General features: G+C 45.2%; 1 protein-coding gene across 1 annotated transcript in view; it reads right to left on the bottom strand.

The window, feature by feature from the left end:
- Nucleotides 1-3,769: 3,769 nt before the first annotated feature.
- Nucleotides 3,770-21,942, bottom strand: part of STMN2 (stathmin 2) — a 37,347-nt gene continuing 19,174 nt past the window's right edge. Inside the window, exons 2-5 of the mRNA XM_036264051.1 lie at nt 21,032-21,127; nt 20,206-20,378; nt 8,433-8,624; nt 3,770-5,120 (exon numbers count right to left, since the gene is read on the bottom strand). Of these exons, the coding sequence (XP_036119944.1) occupies nt 5,061-5,120; nt 8,433-8,624; nt 20,206-20,378; nt 21,032-21,127 (521 nt within the window). The 3' untranslated portion in view covers nt 3,770-5,060. The remainder of the gene's footprint in view (nt 5,121-8,432; nt 8,625-20,205; nt 20,379-21,031; nt 21,128-21,942) is intronic.

The following is a 21,942-nucleotide window of genomic DNA, read 5'->3' as shown; positions in this document are numbered from 1 at the left end:
TTCCGGGTGAGGTTCACCGGTCCACCTGGCGGGGGCCAGGGAAGTCTGCTACTGCTTTCGGCCCGGGGAACATTTATAGGGACATTAGGGCCCTGGGTGGGGTGATTAGGTGTGGCGTCAGGTGACTGGCTAGCTGCTGGGGAGATTCGGGTGTGGCGTATGTTGATTGGCCGGGAAGGGTGGGGATGTGACCAGGAGTGTCCCTCAGCCGCATCCTGGTAAGGTGGAGCGTCCCGCGTTAGGTTTCGATTTGTCCTCTGGCCATCCGTTTCCCCCTCATGCGGCTCCCGGAGCCCGCTGACCGTACACAAGCAGACACTCAGACTACAGGGGAAGGAAATGTGATGGAAACTAATATTTATTAGGAGCCTACACCTGCCAAGTACTACACCATATATTTTTCTCGTTTGAATTCATTAATTCATTTTGGTCATTCATTCGTGTGTGTGTGTGTGTGTGTGTGTAACCCTTAAATACTAGGGGTTCAACAATAATTGGAGATTCTGCCTTACAGGAGCAAATTGTTAAATGAGAGCAACAGCTAAGCCAACAAAAATGATAACACAGTGTGAAATGAGTTAATAGTGAATAATTAGTGACTATTTTCTGTGCACCAGGTTATATTAGCTCATTAAGCCTCAGCATTCTTCTCAGACCTTATATTAACCATCTCATAGTCATGCTGTGTTACACATCGTTTCAGGCCTTGGTGGTTCATGACAACAACTATTTATTTTGCGTGCGTGCTTTCTTTCCAGTTTCAGGCTGTTGGTCAGCTGGGCTTGGCTCCAGGCTTTTGAGTGGGCTCAGGTCAGCTCCCAGTCTCCACAGTCACCTGTCCCAGCAGCTCCTTTATGACAGGTCCTCATGACAGAGTGTAGGGGTGAAGGCTGGCCAGTCTCTGCACATTTCAGGACTTTATTGATGTCCAGTCCACTCTTACCGCAGTGGTCCATGTGTGACACACGGCCAAACCCAGCATCGCTGGCTCCTCTGCTGGGAAGGGCTAGAGTTGCATGGCAAAGAGCAAGGGCAGTGGAGACAGTGAGGAGTGGAGAACAATGGGACCATCAACCACCCTCAACTTGCAGGTGAGGGAATTTAAAGAAGATAAGCAATGTGCCCAGAGAGCTAGGAACCTTCACCTTCATCTTAGCCCTTAGCCCTTGCACAGGGTGCTTTGGGTGCACATTGGAGGGGTGGGTGGCTCACCAGCTTAGTGGAGTGGGAAGGGTTTAAGGAAGGCTCTTGGTGGGGTTAGGGTTAGGAGAGGTGGCTGGATCGTCAAGCCAATGGGATTCTGTGAATTTTCTTCACGGAACATTTCAAAGTCATGGACACAATTTAAACATAGTCTTGAGGATCCCGAGACACTCTATAGAAATATCTGTAAGTGGACTGAGGCTACCAAACCATGACTAAGTCACAAAGTGGTCTCATCTCTGCAGAGAGCTCTCAGTTAGTCTCTTACAGGGTCAGGAGCATCTTCAGATGACTTGAGCCCTACTGAAATAACCAGTGACCTTCCTGAGAGAAGCAAGGTCATTGGTTCCCTGCCCTCACCTGTCTCAGCCCTGCCCCAAACCCTCGGTGCTTTCTTCTATTACCCTGCAAGGCATAGGTGTTCACTTTGTTCTTCTCTGATTCCTTTGCATTCACTCCCACTTTTTTGAATAAGGTGGAATGAGTTTTCTTTCACACCCCACCACCCATGCAACATGCCCCGGTTGCAACAGAGACTCAGTGTGGCTGTCAGCAAGAATCCACATGCCTACATCAATTTCTTTGTTTGTATTGGGTCTTCTTCATGAGGCTGCAGACAAGAAATGCACATTTTCAGGCTTCACACAGACCTCGGAGATCAGACACTCCGGGGTGGGGCTCAGTGATTTGTTTTTGTTTTTATTTTTAATCCTCACCTGAGGATATTTTTACATTTTATCTTCAGACAGGAAGGGGAGAGAGAGAGAGAGAAACATCAGTATGAGAGAGACACATCAGTTGGCTGCCACCCGCATGACCCCAACTGGGGCCGGGGACAAACTGCAACCGAGGTACATGCCCTTGGCCGGAATCGAATCCGGGACTCTTTGGTCCGCAGGCCGACACTCTAACCACTGAGCAAAACCAGCCAAGGCTCAGCGATTTGTTTATAATGATTCCTCTAGATGTCTCTGAAACACGATAAAACTTGAGGACCACTGGTCTAGGGAAGCATCTCAGACATAGTCCACCCCTGCCGGGAGGTGAGATTCAGGGATGGTCTGCTGGTGGGCTGCTAGACATGGTGAGAAGTGGGCGTTGTGGCCCGGAGCAAAGTCACTTGTCCCTCCCTGGGCCTGAGTGTCTTCACCTTTGAGATGAGGCAGTTGGACTGGTCATCAGTTCCAATTTAGGGACCCACAAAGTAGTATGAGAATACTACCCACAATGCAGTGAGAAATAGTTGTTAGCTATTTCCAATATTTCAGAAAGCTTCATGGAAATTATATGTTACCCCTCAATATGCTGTAAGGACTGGCCCAAATAGCCTGTTTGCTGCCATGGCCAGTGTGCTCAGTGGTTAGAGTGTTGGCACATGGATCGAAGGGTTGGGGATTTGCTTGCCAGTCAAGGGCACACACCTGGGTTGCAGGTTCAATCCCTAGCCCTGGTCAGGATGTGCATGGGAGGCAATCAATCGATGTGTATCTCTCACATTGATGTTTCTCTCTCTCTATCCCTCCCTCCCCTCCCACTCTTTCTAAAAATCAATGAAAAAAAATATCCTTGGGTGAGCATTAACAACAACAAAAATTCTGTAGGCTAGTTCTGGGCCAAAATAAGCAACTAGACTGTGAGCTTCTCATAGTTACTTATTTTCTTGTTTCCAGGGCTTAATCTTAGTTTGTGGCCCAATAGAAGCCCTTCACGTAAGGTTTTCCAAACTAAGTTATACAAAAACCAGTGTGAAAATACAATGACTTCATGCCAATCAGAAGCTGATTGATTTTCCAAAAAAGAGCTCACGGAGCTCATGTGTTGAAGCACGTGTGTGTATCCGGTGTTGCAGTGTTGCATTTTCCCACGAGCAAAGATGTTCAAGGTGAGGACCAGATGGCTTCAACCTTCAACTTGGCTTGTTAGTGCCGCTCTGGATGACAGCCCAGCTTACTTAGTCATAACTCTGTGTGGTTTCAATTATTTATAATTTCCTGCTAGAACTGGACATAGTTCCATTGGTCCTGTAGGACCATCTGGGTCATGGGCAGGACCCAACTGTGCCCATGTGCGCACCGTGTTGATTGGCAGTGTGAAATTCAGAAGGTGGCATGGGGTCTGAACTTTCACAGGCTGGGGATGGTGGCTGGGCCCACAGCGGAGGCTGCGAGGGCTGCCAGGAACCTTCCAGGTGCTCAGAGTGGTCAGGCTGAACCTGCGCTATCTAGTCAGTCCTGAAGGTTTTCAAGGGGAACAGATTGAAGCTACCCCGTCGTGTTGGCCTGACAGAGGGACAGAGAAAAGAGGCCGCCCGCGGCTCCAGAAGGGAAGTGGGCCAGCAGGACACCGGCTTCCTCCAAGCTTGAATTACTGTCTCTTTGCTTATTTATTTGTTTGTTTGAGACCATTCTTAGGAGTTTGAGCCAAACTGAAGACATATGCCGTGGAGCAAGAGCTCAACTGCTCCCGTATGTCTTTGTTTCTGAGATGGTCCAATCCACGAGCCACTTGGAAATCTAAACTCCGCGGTCAGACCCGTGAAGGGGCAAGAGAACAGACCAAACCTTTGTTAGTTCACAGAACTCCAATTCTTTATTAATCACAGCTTGCTCACAATGACATACAGGAAAGTAGCACTAATGAAGAGTAAATATGCAGGCAGCAACCTTCAGGAGTTGGGAGTTGGGGGAGAAACGACTTCAAAACTGCAATAGGTACTTCTGGTGGGTGTCTGGTGACTCTCTTAGTTGGCACAATGCCCTGCCTACCCCCTCCACTGTGTCAGCCCTCACAGATGGAGTGATCGCTTTTTTTTAATTGGCAGGATTGCCTCACACTGGGGAAGAAAGACCAGCTTGTGTGAAAGTCCACAGTGTTTCTGATTGTGTGTGTGTGTGTGTGTGTGTGTGTGTGTGAATGCAACGACCAGCTCACAGTTTCCAAGTGAAAACTATTCAGTAGCATCAGGTACTTGTACTATAGGTAAGAGCGTAACATGAACATTGTCAATCATGGCATCCACAAATAAGCCACCTGGCACATTAATTAATTCATTCCATCAAAAGAACGTAAACTAGAGAATTAAGCCCACTTCATGACGAGCGATTTCACGGCTGCTGGAACTGTTTAACATGTAGCACTTCAAAGGGTCACTTTTTTTTTGCTTCTACCCAGATTGATCTCAGGTCTGTCTTCTCATCCATCCCTTTCTAAAAACCAAAGCGTGTTGATAGCACATAATCCCACAGATGCGGATGGCAATGCTATGACTTGTGGTGGTTCTTAGCCTGGTTGTGTCCTTTCTAGGCAGTAAGTAGATGATGAGCGAACAAATGTAGAGTTTGGTGTGGAGTCATGACACCTGTGGTCTAGGGATGGGCTTGGTCAAGTTCAGGGATGACAGAGCCATCTAGGTCATTAGGCAGTGGTGGATTTCTAGCACCAGAGACTGTCTACTGACCTTGTTTTTCCGTTGGAGCAAAAAGGGCAGGGCAGGGAGTCAGACAGGGGGAGCTCCGAAAAGAACAGACCCAGCAAATTCATTGCGTGGAAAGAGACAACATCAAAAGCCTGTTACAGGACATGTAAGGTTATGAAATAACTTGCATAATGCAATACTTGTATTTTTTAACAAAAATGTAAGTATTTACAAAATAAGATCCAAGGTATTTTTTAAACATCAAGCAAAACATTCTGCAGAGACCGCATTGATTTTTTTATTTTTGATTGTTTTTTTTTTTTTTTTAATAGTGAGTTCTTTTTAAACCATGTTGTACATTTCTCATACTGATATCACATGATCCATTATGACATAGGCAGGGGGACGTCCTAGCGGTGGGCGTGCCGTACCCTCCGTCGCCTCAGCCAGACAGCTCCACCTGCAGCTCCTTGTTCCTGCGCACCTCCGCGGCGTGCCTCTCCTAGAAAACACCAGGGACAAGCCGCGTCAGAGCCTGCGGTGTGTGGCGCGCAGAAGCAGGAAGGCCTGCCCACTCATTTGCATGTGTGCTTGACTGGAAAGAACTCAGTTTGACATCTACCTTTAGGAGATTTTCTCATTTCCCAAGAAAGGAACACATGGGACCCAACACGTGTCACATTGCTTTTATGAGACTCACAGTATCTTAGAAACAAAACAAAACAAAACAGAATACTGTATTCAATTGAAACTATAGCCAAAATAGAGTTTTAACTATGATGGCCACTGGATAAATCCAGAGAATAACAATAAAGCATCATATCATTTTCCCTCTTGTTTTGTTTTATTTTTTTATCTGCATCCGAGGACATTTTTGCATTTATTTTCAGATAGAGCGGGAGGGAGAGAAGGAGGAAGAGAGAGAGAGAAATACCAATGTGAGAGACACATCGACTGGTTGCCACCCACACCACCCCAGCTGGGGCTGGGGACAGACTGCAACCGAAGTACGTGCCCTTAGTGGAACCGAACCAGGGACTCTCTGGTCTGTGGGCTGACACTCTAACTGCTGAGCCAAACTGGCCAGGGCTTCCCTGTAGTTTTTAATGGTCTTTTCCCTAATGTTTTAAGGCCTTTATCATTGCTGATGGACGCATTGGGAGAATTCATTACAAAAAGGTCCTGGCCTAAATCAAAAGATAGTAATTGAATGTACATTTAAATAGTTAACAAAAGTCATATGTTCGCCCTGGCCGGTTTGGCTCAGCGGTTAGAGCGTCGGCCTGCGGTCCGGAGAGACCCGGGTTCGGTTCCCGCTAAGGGCATGTACCTCGGTTGCAGTTTGTCCCCGGCCCTGGTTGGTTGTGCGGGTGGCAGCCACTCGATGTGTCCCTTTCACATCGATGTTTCCCTCTCTCTCTCTTCCTCTCCCTCCCTCCAACTCTGTCTGTACAAAAAATGGAAAAATGTCCTCAGATGAGGATTAAAAAAAAAAAAAAAAAGTCATATGTTCGATGGATGTATGCATTAGCATGAACATGATTATACCTGGTTTTTGACTTATACAGTGATACCTCGGTTCTCGAACATAATTCGTTCCAGGAGGACGGTCGAGAACCGAATTGTTCGAGAACCGAAGCAATGAAACCCAATAGGAAATAATGGAAACTGGATTAATTCGTTCCAAGCCCCAGAAAATGCCTATTTACTGGCCTAATTTGTATATAATATGTAGAAAAACATAAGTCTCAACAAGAAATAAAAGTGTACAGTATGTCTAAGGGTTAAATTCAGTGTAAAGCGTGACTCTCTCCACACAGCGTGACTCTCTCTCTGCACTCACACTGATGACGCAAGCAAGGCGGCTGGGCCGAATGAACGCCATTCGGCTCAACTCGGCTCATCTCGGAAGTTCGAGTTCCAAATATTTGTTCGGATTCCGAGACAAAAGTTTCTCGAATCTCCTGGTCGAATACCGATTTGGTCGAAAGTCAAGGCGTTCGAGAACCGAGGTATCACTGTATTTTTCAAAAGTAACTTCGTTACAGTTCCCGGTTGGGTCTGTTAAGGGAGCGGCTACTGCTCAGGGTTCTAACTTTCCTGGTGGGGTATTTTCTGTGGGTCGATGGAAAATCCTGCTGCATTGAACTAGGCTTACCCCACTCCCAGCAACACCACGTGACTCTTTAGGGCCCAGGATGGGAGAGAAAGATGGAGTCATAATTGTCCTGAAGAGAACACAGTGGTTCTCCGCTGTCCATGGTACCAGCCCGTTAGCAGGCATCTCAGTTAGGTGGGGAAGTGGAACTGAGGGCACAGGGAGGAAGGCTGACTGGTGCAGGAGGGGGGTGCATTTTAGCCAGTGGGACTCTGCTCCCCTGCACCTCAGCCAAGCCCTCGCCATGGTTCCACCATATGTAACCTGCAGTGAGCTGGTTTCTGGTGCCCCCTCCCAGTCCTGACCCGACCCGTGTCGTGAAACCTCACAACATGGTTCTGAGAGTAGGAAAGGACTGGCTTTGTAAGTAAGTTATCTCAACTTGAAGGGGTTGACTAAGGCTGTTCTGGCTCCTGCCCAGGTTGCACTGAACTTCACCCTCCCGAGAGCTCACACACCCTACCCCAGCAAAGCTTCCAAGTATTCCTGACGAGTCCAGGTGCCCATGAAAACCCCTATGGAATTAAGTGTGCATATTTGTAGGTTTTATGTCTGGTTTCCTTTGGTTTTGGCCTGGTGTTTGTAGCCAGGGAATGAGAGTGAAAACACAGGATCACTAGTGTCAGGATAAGGCTGCCTGAGTCTTAGGTGACATGGGCCAAGTCCAACAGAAGACATGAGCTTCCTGAGACATACTCAGAGAATGGGGTGGGTCTTGTTTATGCTCTCAGTGTTCTGATGATGGGACAGTCCCATATCTCCCGCATCTCCAGTGCACATCACGTGGTAGCACCCAGGGCAGGCGGGGAGGGTCTCTAGAGCTCAGAAAAGGACCGAGGCAGCTTTCCACAAAGATCCTGTTTCTCAGTGCTTAGTCTGATTCTGGGAAATGGACAGAAGTAAGCTACTCACAGCTACACTGTCCATTTTCAAAAGAACGTTCTTTCTCGGGGTGGTGGCGCTGGCAGGGGCTAGATAGCGCAGAGCCCACGGAAGGGCAAGAGAGAACATTTCCAAGAAGATCTGCAGCCTTGCTCATCCGGACCGGTGGGACTGAGTTTGCATTCGGTGGTGGACAGAAAGGCACCAGGGTACCAGGACAGGAGGAAATGAACATCCCCCCTCAGCTTCCCCTCACTTTAGCTCCGTGCAATGTTACCACAGCAGACTTTTCCATGCAGATGTCCCTGCATGGACAGAATGGGCTTCCTGCCATTCATAAATACTCCATCCTTTTCTGAAAAACGTATTTTTCCAACTTGATATATTCATTATTCCATATCAATTAAAGGTTAAACTGAATGAAACATTACATATTATATACATATGAAATTGTTAATGGTTCTAATTTATAATTTCCAATGGATTGGCTCTGCAGGTTTCTACAGCAGTCTTTCATACATTGCAAAAGCATGAAGTAGCCTTCCCGAACCCATTCCCCGCTGGAAGTTTGACACAATTCCAGCCTCCCTGTGAGTTCCTCACTCCCTGCCCATGTTGCAGCCCTGCTAGGTCCGTCTACACTGGGAGGCCCCATGCACGGTGAGCCGTCCTCCGCGTGAGCAGGTTCTGACCGAGTCTCTAGTGCCCGGATTTGCAGTTCACCCAGCTGTCTGGGCGAATGCACCTACCTACTCAGGACCCAGCCGTGATTACCTTTTCCTGCAGACGTTCGATAATAGCAGCTAGATTAGCCTCACGATTTTCTTTAATTTGTTCCATTTTCAGGATCAGCTTTTCCTCGGCCATTTTGCTGAAGTTGTTGTTTTCCTCCAAGGCCTTCTGCAGGACTTCCCGCTCATGCTCCCGCTTCTCCGCCAGCTGTTTCAGCACCTGGGCCTCCTGAGACTGGGTGAGAGAAACACGTCCGTCTTAGGCACCCAACACAAACCCGGGGGAACAGCGGCCCTGACCCCAGAGCGCTCTTTGCAAACGACGGTGTGTCTTGAGTCCAGCACCACTCCCCAATCTGTCCTCGCCCCTGCCTTAGGGTTTTCTACAGTGTGCTTAGCTGGGGAACGTGTTAGCTGGATTTTTAGATGTGAGCTTTTTGGACAGGCTGTCTTAGAAGAAGAAACATGTAACCCTCACTGAGGAGTTTTTGTTTCTGTTTTTTATAAGTTGTTGCTAAGCATGTGTGCAACGGGGGATACTGTAGTTAACCACTGGACAGCGGCAGCCACTGAGGACAACAGGTGGGACTTGGGCAGGGTCCAGTCTTTTTTATGCCTCGTTGTTTTTCTATCAGCTGTAGGCTGGGTCCTGCAACAAACTTCTCAGCTTGCATCAATCTAATCGCCAAATTCACTTTCTTATTTTAATCCATGCCCACCTCCACCTCCCCAACACCCCCCATTTTTTCGTGTGCCAAATTACCCTTGGAGGCTTGCCTATAGTGCGAACTCAATGTCCCCGTGGCTGCAGACAACAGGAAGTCCTTGTTCTGAGCTCTCTGAGGGCCCCTGGGTCATCTTTGAGGCCCTGTGGCTGCTCAGTTACCAGAGAGGAAACATCAGAAGCAGACGCCCCTTACCCCGGCATTTTCTCCACATTTTGTGGACTATTGCTCGGCTACGGCAGCAGGGGGAGGCATCATTCTGTACATGAAGGTAACCAGGGAGCTTGGTAAAAATACAGAGGCCTGGTATCCACCTCCAGAGATTCCGATTCCGTGGCTCTTTGGTGAGACTCCGGAATCTCTATTTTTGATCAGCATCTCTAGTGATTATAATACAGGCAATTCTCAGTCTACTTCTTGAAAAGTACACTGGCATGGGCTTCGATGTGAAGCCTGTGGTCAAGTTTTAGCTGTGTTGGTGACCCTGGATGTGTTAACTTCTTTCCACATTCATTTGCTCCTCCACAGTTACATAGTAATTAATACCAAACTATCTAGGTTGAAGACTAAATTATTGCCCGGCTGGTGTGGCTCAGTGGTTGAGCATCAACCCATGCACCAAGAGGTTGCGGGTTCGATTACCAGTCAGGGCACATGCCCAGGTTGTGGGCCTGATCCCCAGTGGGGGACATGCAGGAGGCGGCTAGTTGATGTTCTCTCTCATCGATGTTTCTATCTCTCTCGCCCTCTCCCTTCTTCTTTCTCTAAAATCAATAAAGGAAAAAAAGTAAAAAAAAAAAAAAAAAAAAAAAGACTAAATTATTACCTACTTATAATTTCTGGGGAATACCTTGGGATCCACTGGTCCTCTGAGATGGCCTTCACAGGATTAAATGTGAGCATCTACACAGTGGTAGAGTGAAAGTATATTCAATGGGGGGGGCATCTATAATACTCTCAATAATCTATCTATCTATCTATCTATCTATCTATCTATCATCTAACTATATATATATATTCCATGGGCTGTTAAGTATTAAAACCATCAAAAGCATTAGTAAGAAAACATTTCAATTGACGGTAGTGGTTGTGGGGTCCTCCTGGAGAAATCTTGATGTGTAAACAATATGGGGTCGGACAGGGGAAGAAACTTCTCTGATAAAATTCTAGAGGAACAGTAAAATTGTACCGAAAGCCTTACCAGTCCTTGTGGATGCGTTTATTCTGACATTTATCCAGCTCAGTGACTCACTGGAGATAAGACAGAACATCCTGGGCACCGGCCCCACTTCTAGTTCTAACCCCACAATGTTTCACTGACATCTTGGTGGACCTACACATTCCTGCTCTGTGTTAGCCATCGAACCGATGTGAGAAACCAGGAGGAAATGTTAACACAATTAAGTTCAAAATCAAATGGAGCCTTTCTTTAGGAGACATGAAAAATATTTTCTAGCTGGTTCATGCTTCTGCCTCTAGGTGGGACTATTGGTAAAGCATCCTGCGTTGATTTTGTTTCTTTCCTGCTACTGAATTGTTTCAGAGAGAGAGAGAGGCTGACTGAAGGTGTGTGTGTCTACAGTTTCTCCCCGAGAAAAGTCTTCATGCAATTATTTTTTGGCGTGTAGATATAGTGCCTACCCCAGAGGGTATGTAAGCATCAAATGAAATAATGTTTGCAAGGTACTCAGCACAGGGTACCTAGGTTTCTCTTATAATGAACAGGAACCCTGGGGCAGCTGCAGGAAAGAAAACAAATAGATCAAAATAAAGTCTAACAAAATGCAACTTTTCAGAATCCTCTGTACGGCAGTGCTTCTGGATGGTTTTTCTCTGTGCTCAAGGCAGGCAGACTCGTGACACTTCTGCTCAGTGTGTTAGCAGGCCCTGCTCTCTCTTCCTGCTCAGTGCATCCAGCAAGGCCCTAGATGGGAGCCACCTGGATAGATGGGAGCCACCTGGATAGATGGGAGCCACCTGGGTAGATGGGAGCCACCTGGATAGATGGGAGCCACCTGGGTAGATGGGAGCCACCTGGATAGATGGGAGCCACCTGGGTAGATGGGAGCTACCTGGGTAGATGGGAGCTACCTGGGTAGATGGGAGCCACCTGGGTAGATGGGAGCCACCTGGGTAGATGGGAGCCACCTGGGTAGATGGGAGCCACCTGGGTAGATGGGAGCCACCTGGATAGATGGGAGCCACCTGGGTAGATGGGAGCCACCTGGGTAGATGGGAGCCACCTGGGTAAATAGGAACTACCTAGATACATAGGAGCTACCTGGATTTTTTATGGCCATATTTTGCAGATAGAGTTACCATGAATAGTTATCAAGAGGCAACTGTGTCATTTTTAACTGTCAGATGTTCAAATAACTTTGGCACTTTGCATTCTTAATTTTTTTTTTTTTTTGCGAGTGTGCCAATGACAGTCAGGAGACAGCAAGGGAAAAGGCCAGAGAAAGGAAGCCCTTGGAATTAAAAGGCTAAACTATAACACACCTTTGCTAACTTCTTGCCTTGGTGGAAGGCACTGGGTCTGTGGGAACAAACCCCCACAACCCCACTGTCAGCGATGGAGAGAGGCCTGTTGCATTTACTGGAGCTCAGCTGAAATGCCCCAGTTCGTGGTGTTAGTACTTTTGTAGCCACTGGGGCTCAATGAGATTACCAGCCCAGGTGGGAAGCGCATTTTGTTGGGGTGGAACAGAAATAGAAGGCAGGCAGTCCAGTGCCTTTACGGAGGCCACTGTGCATGACCAAGACCTGCTCACTCAGGGCTGCTCACTTCTGTGGTGCCTTGTGTCAGACGCTGGAAGGGGCTGCTGCAGCCACCTGTCTCAACCAGTGCATTGCTCGGACCTGGTGATTATCTGTGTTTCTAATATTCAAAGCTCAAGTCCGTGAGAAATTACAGGATGCGAAGCTGATTACGAAATCAAGTCCTCACTGAGAAACTATTTATGCCTCCCTGTTTCGGTCCTTCCTCACACACGCTCAACTCTGAAACAACTTCTTCCTGGAGCTAAGAGTCTCGAGGGCCTTTCCTTAGCTTCTAAGTTGCTGTAATTTCGTCGCCGCAAAAACTCGCATTTCTTTTTCCCTCTTTCATAGCCTAGCATCCAGGTCCCACTGCCTTCCTTCCTGGGAGACGTTAATTCTTTCATGAATCTTGCTGACTCTCCCAGGCACAGCCTCAAGGAAGAAAACCAGTTCTGATCCCAATATGTCTGTTGATGAGCAAATGAGCATGTAGTCCAGGGGAGTGCATGAAAACATGACATGAAATGAGTACGAGGTTGTGGAATAAAAACCCGAGCTGCCAGGTGGGAGCATTTGCCTCCATTTTTGCAGAAGCCATGCTCTCACTACATGGTCAGAGGGGTCCTCTCCCTTGATACCTTGCTTGAGTAGATTAGCAGAGAGCAATCTCGATGGCACCGACTGGCAGGGAGGCTGGACAGGTGGGGTTTGCGGAAAGCTGTCAAAAATAAATTGTTCAAGGGAAAAGGATCTGGCCACAGAGGGACGTTTCTGAACAGCATGTACCTAACATAGAAGGTCATTGCAATACTGAAATAGGAAATTAGGGCATGAGAGTGATCAGCTGGTATAATGCAAATGTCAAGGCAAAAAGTACTTGTAGACCCGAGACATCCCCTGTGGCATTCCGGGGGACTAAGGAACCCTCTCCATCCTGCTGTTGTAATAACACCTTTTCTAGGCGTTCACACTGAACTCGGTATCACTGGAGTAAGTACGCGAGAGGCACGCGAAGGGAGAAATAACGAGTCTGGGAGAAGAGTTATTGTACATGTAGGAACACTTTAACATTTTCCAGAGAGGTTCATTACCATTCCTTATATTACTGAGTATAAGAGTTTAATTACTGTGCAAATGAAATGGAAGATAAATTTGAGTTAAGTGGTATATAAAACTCACTTTATGTTAGGTACACAGAGGAGATTTAAGACTACATGTAGATAGGGCTAGTTTTCCATTTACTTCTGAAGTAAAAGGTATTTTCTATCTCATTATTTTCTTGTCCCTTCTCATCATTTGGACATATTACTTGCCATCTAGAAGCCTTTATCAGACACTCAATGTCCTTATGGTAGGTTAGATGATATTTCTAATTATCAGTTTACTATTAACAGTGAAGAAAATGTTAACCCAATTAAAGTTACGAATGATGTCTTGTCAGAATATGACAACTGAATATAATCGTGTGAAACAAAAGGGTGCAACCTGCACTTTGTGTTGAAGGATCAGAAGCATAAGAAATTTAAAATGATTGAAATCTGAAGGCTTTTAGAATAAGCCCTTCTGCTAAAGCCTGAAATGCATTTCCTGTGGCCAACTCCTGGGGCAGAACCCCGGGGGAGGGAGAGACACGCCTGAGAAGTCTGTGGTCCACAGTCACGTGAATTGCAAATTATCCCGCACTTTAGTGCAGAATCCATCACTATACAAACCACCTCTCTTTTCCTGGGTTCCACTTTAATTGCCATCTACAGCATGAGATGCTAACAAACGGAAGAGAGAAGACTATCAAGTTTGGTGACTGATGGCCCTTTTTCACGCCATTTTATTAAAAATAAGGGATGCATCTTTCTTGCAGCAGTTCAGTGACTTGGGAGTTGTCTGTGCCAATACTGTCTGCATTCCATTACATGTTGCTGGACTGGTTTGAGTGGCAGTCTTTAATTTCATCGATTTTAGCGTGAGATTTTTATCAATGTCATTGACATCCTTAAGCTTTCCTCATTGTTTCATAACATCAATTTTTTCCAACCCACTTATATTTGTTACCTATCAAACTATCTTTATAATTTGACAGATAATATTCTTAATATTTAAAAAGATTTATGGAGTACATTTTGTGGCAACATTTCAGTATCGGCGTTAATGAGAAACTTATTTTCTTTATAAAATTATGAGTTTGCTAGACCATGCTATCTGTGAGGTCGGGAACCGGATGTTCTTTTGCACAATAGTAGCTGACGGTGCTTTCACAGTGTTCGTTGTTTGCATTTCTGTGGGGTAAGTAACCTCCAGTTCTCACAGTGACTCTGTGGTGTAGGCTCTATTAATTGCCTCATTTTACATATGGCCAAAATAAGACAGAGAGTTGGGTGACTTGCTCAAAGTCACACAGTGATTAAGTTTCAGAACAAGAGTTTGAATCCTAGGCATTCTCTTAACTATTTTCTTAACCACTATGCTTTAAAAAACACCTGTAAACACTGTGCTAGGTTTGGGATGTCCATGTAGTGTGCTGTCCATACGGGGACACTTAGGAGACTGAAATAATAACAATGATGTTGGAACAGCAGGAGTAAGCTGGCATTATTCTGGGTCAACTGGGATATATGGTCAACTCAGCTCTTCTGCCTCTTTCTGAATAAATGTTTGTTGAATGACTAGATGGGTGGATGGGTGACTACAGTGTTCCTATAATTTCATCCCTGTGGGTCAGCTGCAGTATGGAAACTGTGATTTCAAAATATGAGTTTCAGGCTGACTTCATGAGATAATATGGTTCCATGGAGGTGAACGCCCATTCCCAGAGATCATTAAAAAAGAGAGAAAAAGCAGGAAAAAGTCTTATTTTTGAAATAATACACTGCCGCCAGCTAATCAACGGAGCATTGATTCTGGTTCAAAGGAGCCTAAGGGAGGATGGCCCAGTGTGGTAACAGGTGATCAGGGCAGCACTAAGCCCAGCAGAGGGGGCGAGGCCCTGGGGACACTGTCAGAACACCCAACACGAAGTGCATTCCGGCCCCCGTGGCCGCCTTCCGGCTGTGAATCCAGAGGCCCCCCAGCACAGCCAGGCTCTCGTTCCCTAGCTGTGGTTCCTGAATGCTCAGAAGCAGGGACTAAAGGACGGGGACGGGGACTCATGCTTATAAGAGTTTTAAGTATGTTTTTATTGATTTTTTTTGAGAGAGAGGAAGGGAGAGAGATATAGAAACATTGATGTGAAAGAGAAATATAGATCAGCTGCCTCCTGCACGCCTCCCACTGTGGATGGAGCCCGCAACCTTGGGCACGTGCCCTGACCGGGAATTGCACTGGGACCTCTCTGTCCATGGGACGATGTTCAGTCCACTGAGCCACACCAGCCGGGCCTTTTTAAAAATATTTTTAAAGCCCTGTCAAATGCATGTTATATATTTCACATCTATGTGTATACTATCTTTATATTTACTTTGAGTTAGAATTATATCAATTTAGTGAGAAAATGCTTATTTTATGATGATCAGAATTATTGGCAGTTACTGACTCCTTTGGCTACAACCGTGACAGAAGGAATTTATTAATTCCTATTTAAATGTAGTACATCTGGTAGGCTGACTCTTAAAGAATTTATAACATACGGGGAAGGGAAGGGGTCCAGGGCAATGAAAATGTAGCTGGCCACTGGGCTAGGCTGGGCATCTGTGTATTTGTGAAAGCCGTTAGTGACTCTGTGCTTCTTATGCAATGGAATTTGAGCTCCTGACTTGGCATTCAGGGTCCTCCACAATCTCTTCTCATCACTCGCCTGCTCCTCACCCAGATCCACTAGTTCAAACTGAGGGTCTACCCACTGTCCTGCAAACACTCTCCCTGAATGCTCACTCTGGGCATCAGCTCTGGAACCATTCTCCTAGACTAGAACACTTTCATGTCTTCTCTAACACTATTTTTTTAGTCACTCTGCTTTTTAAAGCAGACAGTTCTCTGAAAAGAAGCTGCAATTTACATCAGGTAATAAAATGATTTTATTTTCCTCAGTGACCCCCCATTTCCCTTGAAAGTAAAATTCCTTAAAATGCTACCTTCTGCTTCAGCCACACTGCCCTCCATGTTATTTCTCAAACAGTCCTGGCACACTCCTACCTCAGGGCCTTTGCACGTGCCATTCTCTTTACTTCAAATGTTCTACTCCCCCAGAGAAGAGTTGTATGACTCACTCCTTACCTTCATGCTTCTTTTCAAATGTTCTCATTTTCAAGAGGCCTTTTCTGACCACCCCCTATGAACAGAGCCTTCCATGCCAGTACAGTTCCCTTTGTCCTGCTTTATCTGACATGCACATTTCTATATTTGCTGTTTCTCCCCCATTGAAATGTCAGGTTTATGAGGGTCTCCCTGATGTCTAGAGCAGTGCCTATCAAGTAGGGAATAAATATCTGCTGATGGAGTGATTTTCCCCAGACGAAGAATTCTGTGGATTATAGTTTATTTAGTGCAATTTCAGAAGATGTCATTTGGAAACTTATTGTTTTAGGATGGGAGGATGAAATAAAATGTCAAAACAAGTTACATGTTGCTGCTCTAACAGTCGGCTCTGCCAGTTATCGTTTACCGACATGAGTAGTACTGTGGCCAAGCACTATTACACAGAAGGGACAATCCCTCCCTTTGAGGAGTTTACACTCTCATGGGGGAGGGATATGGGGTTAAATAATATGCAGATAAACATATGCTCACCAGCTGTGCTAAGGCTACAAAGGAAAAAATAGACCTGAGTACCCTGAGAGAGAATAACAAGTGGAAACGGAGCTTGGGGAAGGCCCCGCCCTATAGCGAGGAACTGACATGTAAGCTGAGACCCAGGTAGACAAGGAAGAAAGTGTGGGATTTAAAGATCCTATCATGCCCAGCCAGTGTGGCTCAGTGGATTGAGCATCGTCCCATGGACTGAGAGGTCCTGGTTTGAGTCCCGGACAGGGCACATGCCCGGGTTGCGTGCTTGATCCCCAGTCGGTGGTTTGCAGGAGACAGATGATTGATGTTTCTCTCTCACATTGTTGTTTCCATCTCTCTCCCTTCCTCTCTCTCTCTCTCAAAAAAAACCCCAAAACAAACAAACAACAACAAAAAAAACCCCACAAAAAAACCCCAACCATTTAAAGGTCTTACCACTTACAGTAGCTCCTAAACTCTACCCGGGTTGATTCTAATAATGTAAAGATTGCAATTAGAGTGTGGAAGTTTCTTTTTGACTTTATATCAATGTAATTCTTAGAAAATATGTAAGGAAAAAACAACAACAGAATAAAGTTGAATCTGAACAATTATCTGGTACCGATTTGAAAAAGTTAGGTCTAAAGTTTCCCCCTTGTTCACGACAAGTTTTCAGGTCTAATCATCTGTATCTGTGCCTCAAACTTAGAAGCCACAGGTAGCTAGCTTCACGGATTTTTATTTCTTAATTATTTTAAATACTTTAAATTATTTTAGAAACTTTAAAATACATCTGCGGCTCACATTGTGTGTCTGTTGGACAGTGCTGGTCTATAGCGCTGCATTGCTGGCTTTTTGTTCTTTTTATATGAAAATAACCACATAGGATGTCAGCTGGGCTAAAGAAGAGAATTACAAATTGCGTAGTATTTGAGCTAAACAACTCTCCTAATGGTCGTGGAAATATTTGCAGATCAGAACTGTGGATGCTTGCAGTTTTGCTCGTCTAAGATTCGTTTCCCTTTCCTCAGGTAAGACCTCAGTGCTCTCCCCACTTCTAACCTCAGAGATCCTACTCAGCTCCTCTGCAGGTCAGCGGTGATCATGTGATCCAGGCTGACCAACCAAAGAGCTGCCTCCCCTTGGCCCTGGTGCTCGGCTCAGGGTCGGGCATGTGATCCGGGACAGGCCTTCAGGACTCAATTCCAGGGCTTTTGCTAGAACCTACTAGGAAAGAGGATCTCTCTTTCTGCTGGAGTTGCTAATTTGTGAGGAAAATAATTTGGGATGGGTCTTTGAAACTAAACACTCTTACTACTGAAACCAATTAGAAGCAGATAAAAAGGAAGTTTTCTGACAATGTTGCTTGATCTCCTGAATCCAGCTATGTTTGAAGCTACAGCCCCTCCTGGACTTTTTAGTTACATACTCGGTTCTTGTTTCAGCTGGTTGAGCTGGGTTTTGGTTATACATATGTCCTCACTTAGATAATTACTGAGCTATATGCACTGGCCGAAGGCTTTTAAAGAGAATTAACAGTTCTTTAAATGAGCACTAATTAAGTCAGTACAGCCCAACAGAATAAAATCAATTAATGATTTTTTTAGGTTGATACTTACTGTTAATTAGTTGTATTTTCTTCTAATTAAAGTCATGCTGCCAAGACATAATCTATGTAATGATTTCTGCTTTGAAAATTTTAACAAAATGTCATATTAAAAATGCGAAGGGATGCTGATTTTAAAGGGTTTCAAAAAACGCTTTTCCTGAGAGTCATAATGCTGGATGCTGACAGGTGTAGCTGTCTATCAGCCACATGGCTGACTTCTAGTTCAATTCAGTTTTATAAACGTATAATTGTGGCTATGTTCTTGTTGTTAGGTAGGGGTAGGAATTTTACCAGAATCAGTAAGTAGTTAACTCAAGGAGTTTTATGAAAACTCCCGTTTAATTTTGATCATCTTTGTGTTGTTCTCCTTTTTCCTTTTATAATTTCCTTCAAACTAAATACCTAAACTAGAAATGCCAGCAACTTCCTGAACCATGAGGTTGAATTTTCATCTCTAAGTTTTCATTTGAGCTCAGTCACTGAGTTTGGATTCCAATCAAGTCGCAGCATCAGTGTATGTGAACCCGGGTCCGATACTGGGGACCTCTAAGGTCCAGTGCTTGGGCGAGGACTTGAGCTGCCTGAGGGCCTCCGCCCTCTGCTGTTACAGCTCCTTATTCCCACCGGCTGGCAGCTCAGCCCCGATGGACTGTCGCTGATCAAGTCGACTCAGCTCTGCTATGAGGGGAAAGCTGTGCATGACAACCGAAGAAGCTAACAGATATTTTTAAAGCAATTTTCTCTACATATTTTTGGGTCAGTAGCTAGTTTCCTCCTCTTAAACTTCTTACCCAGGATGACAGTAATTGGGCAAACACAATACACGTGGATGTATAGAAATAAAGAGGCCCTCGTCAGACACGCCGAGAACCTCACTTCGTGAATGCTGGAGCCACAACCAGTGTGTTACATGACATGGGAAGAGGTTTTCAACCACGAAGGTTAAAACAGAAAACACTTTCTCATTCAGAAAGTTTAACCTGAGAACTTCTAATCTTTGAGCCTTGTTATTTGATACTACATAGGTATGTATATATCTGTGAGCATATATGTATGTACGTATAGATATATGCATACGCATACACTCTTGGGTTTGTTCTGCACTCCTTGTTAGAGAGTTTAGCCTTTAGGAGAAGGACTACCTTCATTCTCTTTATAACTATCCCATAGAAGTGTTTGCTGGGTGGGCTTTAGACAACCTCTTAATACAATGAAACATTATTATATATGCAGTTTCCATTCAAATCATAAGATTGGACATGGAGCATATTCTTAGTGACGAAATAATCCTAAAAATATGTGATGATGAAGTCAGTACAAAATACAGTGTAGGCATTTTATTACTTACAACAATTCCATTTGAGTTGACTAAAGATATCTTGATGGGATGGACTCGCATCATCACATCATTGGTATAGACAGACGTATTCAGACATAACTGTGTGTAACGTCCTTGGGACTTTGGAGTGCCTTCCATTTTTAATACCCTTGGCTTACTTAGCTATCTGATTGTGGGGAATTAAAATCTGGCAAAAGACATGGTCTCTAATACAAACAGGGACCAATGTAAAAAGAGAGAAAAATGCCATCAAGGCTGAGGAGTGAGCATGGGAAGATCGCCTAGGTCCCAGAGAGGGTCAGATCATGGAAGGAGCAACTTCACTGGTAGGGAGCAAAACCTCGAGGAGGACAGGGCAGGCTCCGGGTGCTTATCTTGGCGACAGTGACTTTTAATAAAGGATCCAGGATGGGGGAGGGGCACCAGGGCACTGAAGCTCTTGTGTCTGAGGCCTCTGGCTTTACCCAGGAGTCTTTACTTGAAGTTGGCCGACTCTAGATCTCTTGAAGACCCTCACATATTCAGGTGTCATTGTCCCCTGCAATGTCCGCTAGGTGTGCATGTGTTCGTGAGAAAGATAGAGAGGTATATAAATGTCTACTCACTATGTTATACACCTGAAACTTCTAATGTATGTCAACTATAACTAAAAATGAATAAAAAATAAAACTTAGGGAAAAGTTACCTTTCTTCTTTCCTCAGCGGCCTCCAGTTTCTTCTGGATCTCCTCCAGGGATAGGTCTTTCTTCTTTGGAGAAGCTAAAGTTCGTGGGGCTTCTGAGATGGGCGATGGTGGCTTTAAGATCAGCTCAAAAGCCTGGCCGGAGGCACGCTTGTTGATCTGCTTCACTTCCATGTCTGACAAGTGAATATTTGAGAATGCTAAGCACACAGGGCAAGAAGCAAGGTCTTATTTTGATGATTTGAGTTCTGGCAATTGAAAATAGCATTGCTATTCTGTCAAGTAGGAGCGAAATGCTGCGTGGGAGCATTTGCTCCACCTTGTTTTGAAAATACAAGACCTCATTCTTTGGATAGTTATGGATATATTTTAAGGGAATAAATACTTACAGTGTTGGGGAACTCAACAATGTCCACAGGGAGTGGAGTAATGGCAGGCATACTTAGGAAAATACAGCCTGGATTGATTTTAATCTAAAGTTTATTTTCCTTTTGAATAAATATGAGCTTCCCATGAAAACCAAGTAGCACAGATTTAGATATTTTTGGGTGCGAAAATCACCATGGCCAGAGGCATTTTCAGGCGGAACGATGAGAGAAATAATAAAGTTCTCCAGTTCCCATCTATATATAATCCTGTTATTAGCACCAAATCCAAACTGTTTTGAGCAATAGACAATCAATAAGGCCTAATAGCTAGACATAATAAGTCAATAGTGAGACCCGCCGGATACTGATTTAATGATATCAGGAGCTGTGAGAGAGAAACAGATGGATCCCAGCTTTCCCGAGTGATCTAGCTGGCCGGAGCATTTCCGGTGTCAACTCACCATCGTAGGTGTAGATGTTGATGTTGCGAGGTTCCGGGTAAAAGCAGGAGCAAATCAGCGAGAGCATGGACAACTCCTTCATTTTCTCCTTGTAGGCTGAAACGAAAGACTCAGGGTTAGACTCTTTCATTTCCTCAGTTTCCTCTTAACGCTTCGATTCACTTGAATAGCAAGAGCCTTCTCCAGAATGTCTATGGCCAGGGTTCCTGCTTCACTCTCTTTCACAAAATATAAATGTGCGGACGATGAAAACAGAACTCACAGTGCTCGTTCCAGAGGGCGTAAATGACATATGACAGCCAGTTGGGTAAGAAGTGGGAGAAAGGGGTTTAAAGGAAGGGAGGTAGAAAGAATGCCGGACAGGGGGAGAGACAGGAAAGGTCTGGGGGACGCGGAAACAAGATGAGCGGAGACAGGTGCATTCTAGTTCTTGTGCAGGTCTGTTGTGTATAAGTGAGACTTAGGAGGTGCCCTTGGTTGGCTCAGCCCGAATGGCCACACCTTCATTAGGAGATAGGCAGAGAACTCATCAGGATAATTAATAAGCGGATACATCCTCCAGAGATCCGTGTTGCTGCTTTCTCTTCATCTCCAAGTTTACTTTCTTATGTCTCCCACTTTCAACACACACCGAAAACCTGGCCTGAGACCTGATAAGGATCTTTTTTGCTCTCTGTGTAACCCAGTTTGGGTGCCCATCTTGCCAAGTGGCTGTAGGAGTTCAAAAGGGCCCCCCTTCCTCCTTATCTCCCCCTCCCCATTTCATTTTCCCCTTTCTCCTTCAAGGGGTGAAGGAGACGACCTTGGAGGGCATTTTACCACTATTGATTGCCACCAGAACAAGTAATGGCCAGATGGGGATAAGAAGGTGAAACCCTCTCATCTTTGTTGGTTCTTTAATTAGTGAGATT

Source organism: Molossus molossus, unplaced genomic scaffold, assembly GCF_014108415.1.
Source record: "Molossus molossus isolate mMolMol1 unplaced genomic scaffold, mMolMol1.p scaffold_m16_p_16, whole genome shotgun sequence".
Lineage (NCBI taxonomy): Eukaryota > Metazoa > Chordata > Mammalia > Chiroptera > Molossidae > Molossus > Molossus molossus.
The sequence above is the reverse complement of the archived record's forward strand: the minus strand, read 5'-3'. Positions and strand labels throughout refer to the sequence as shown.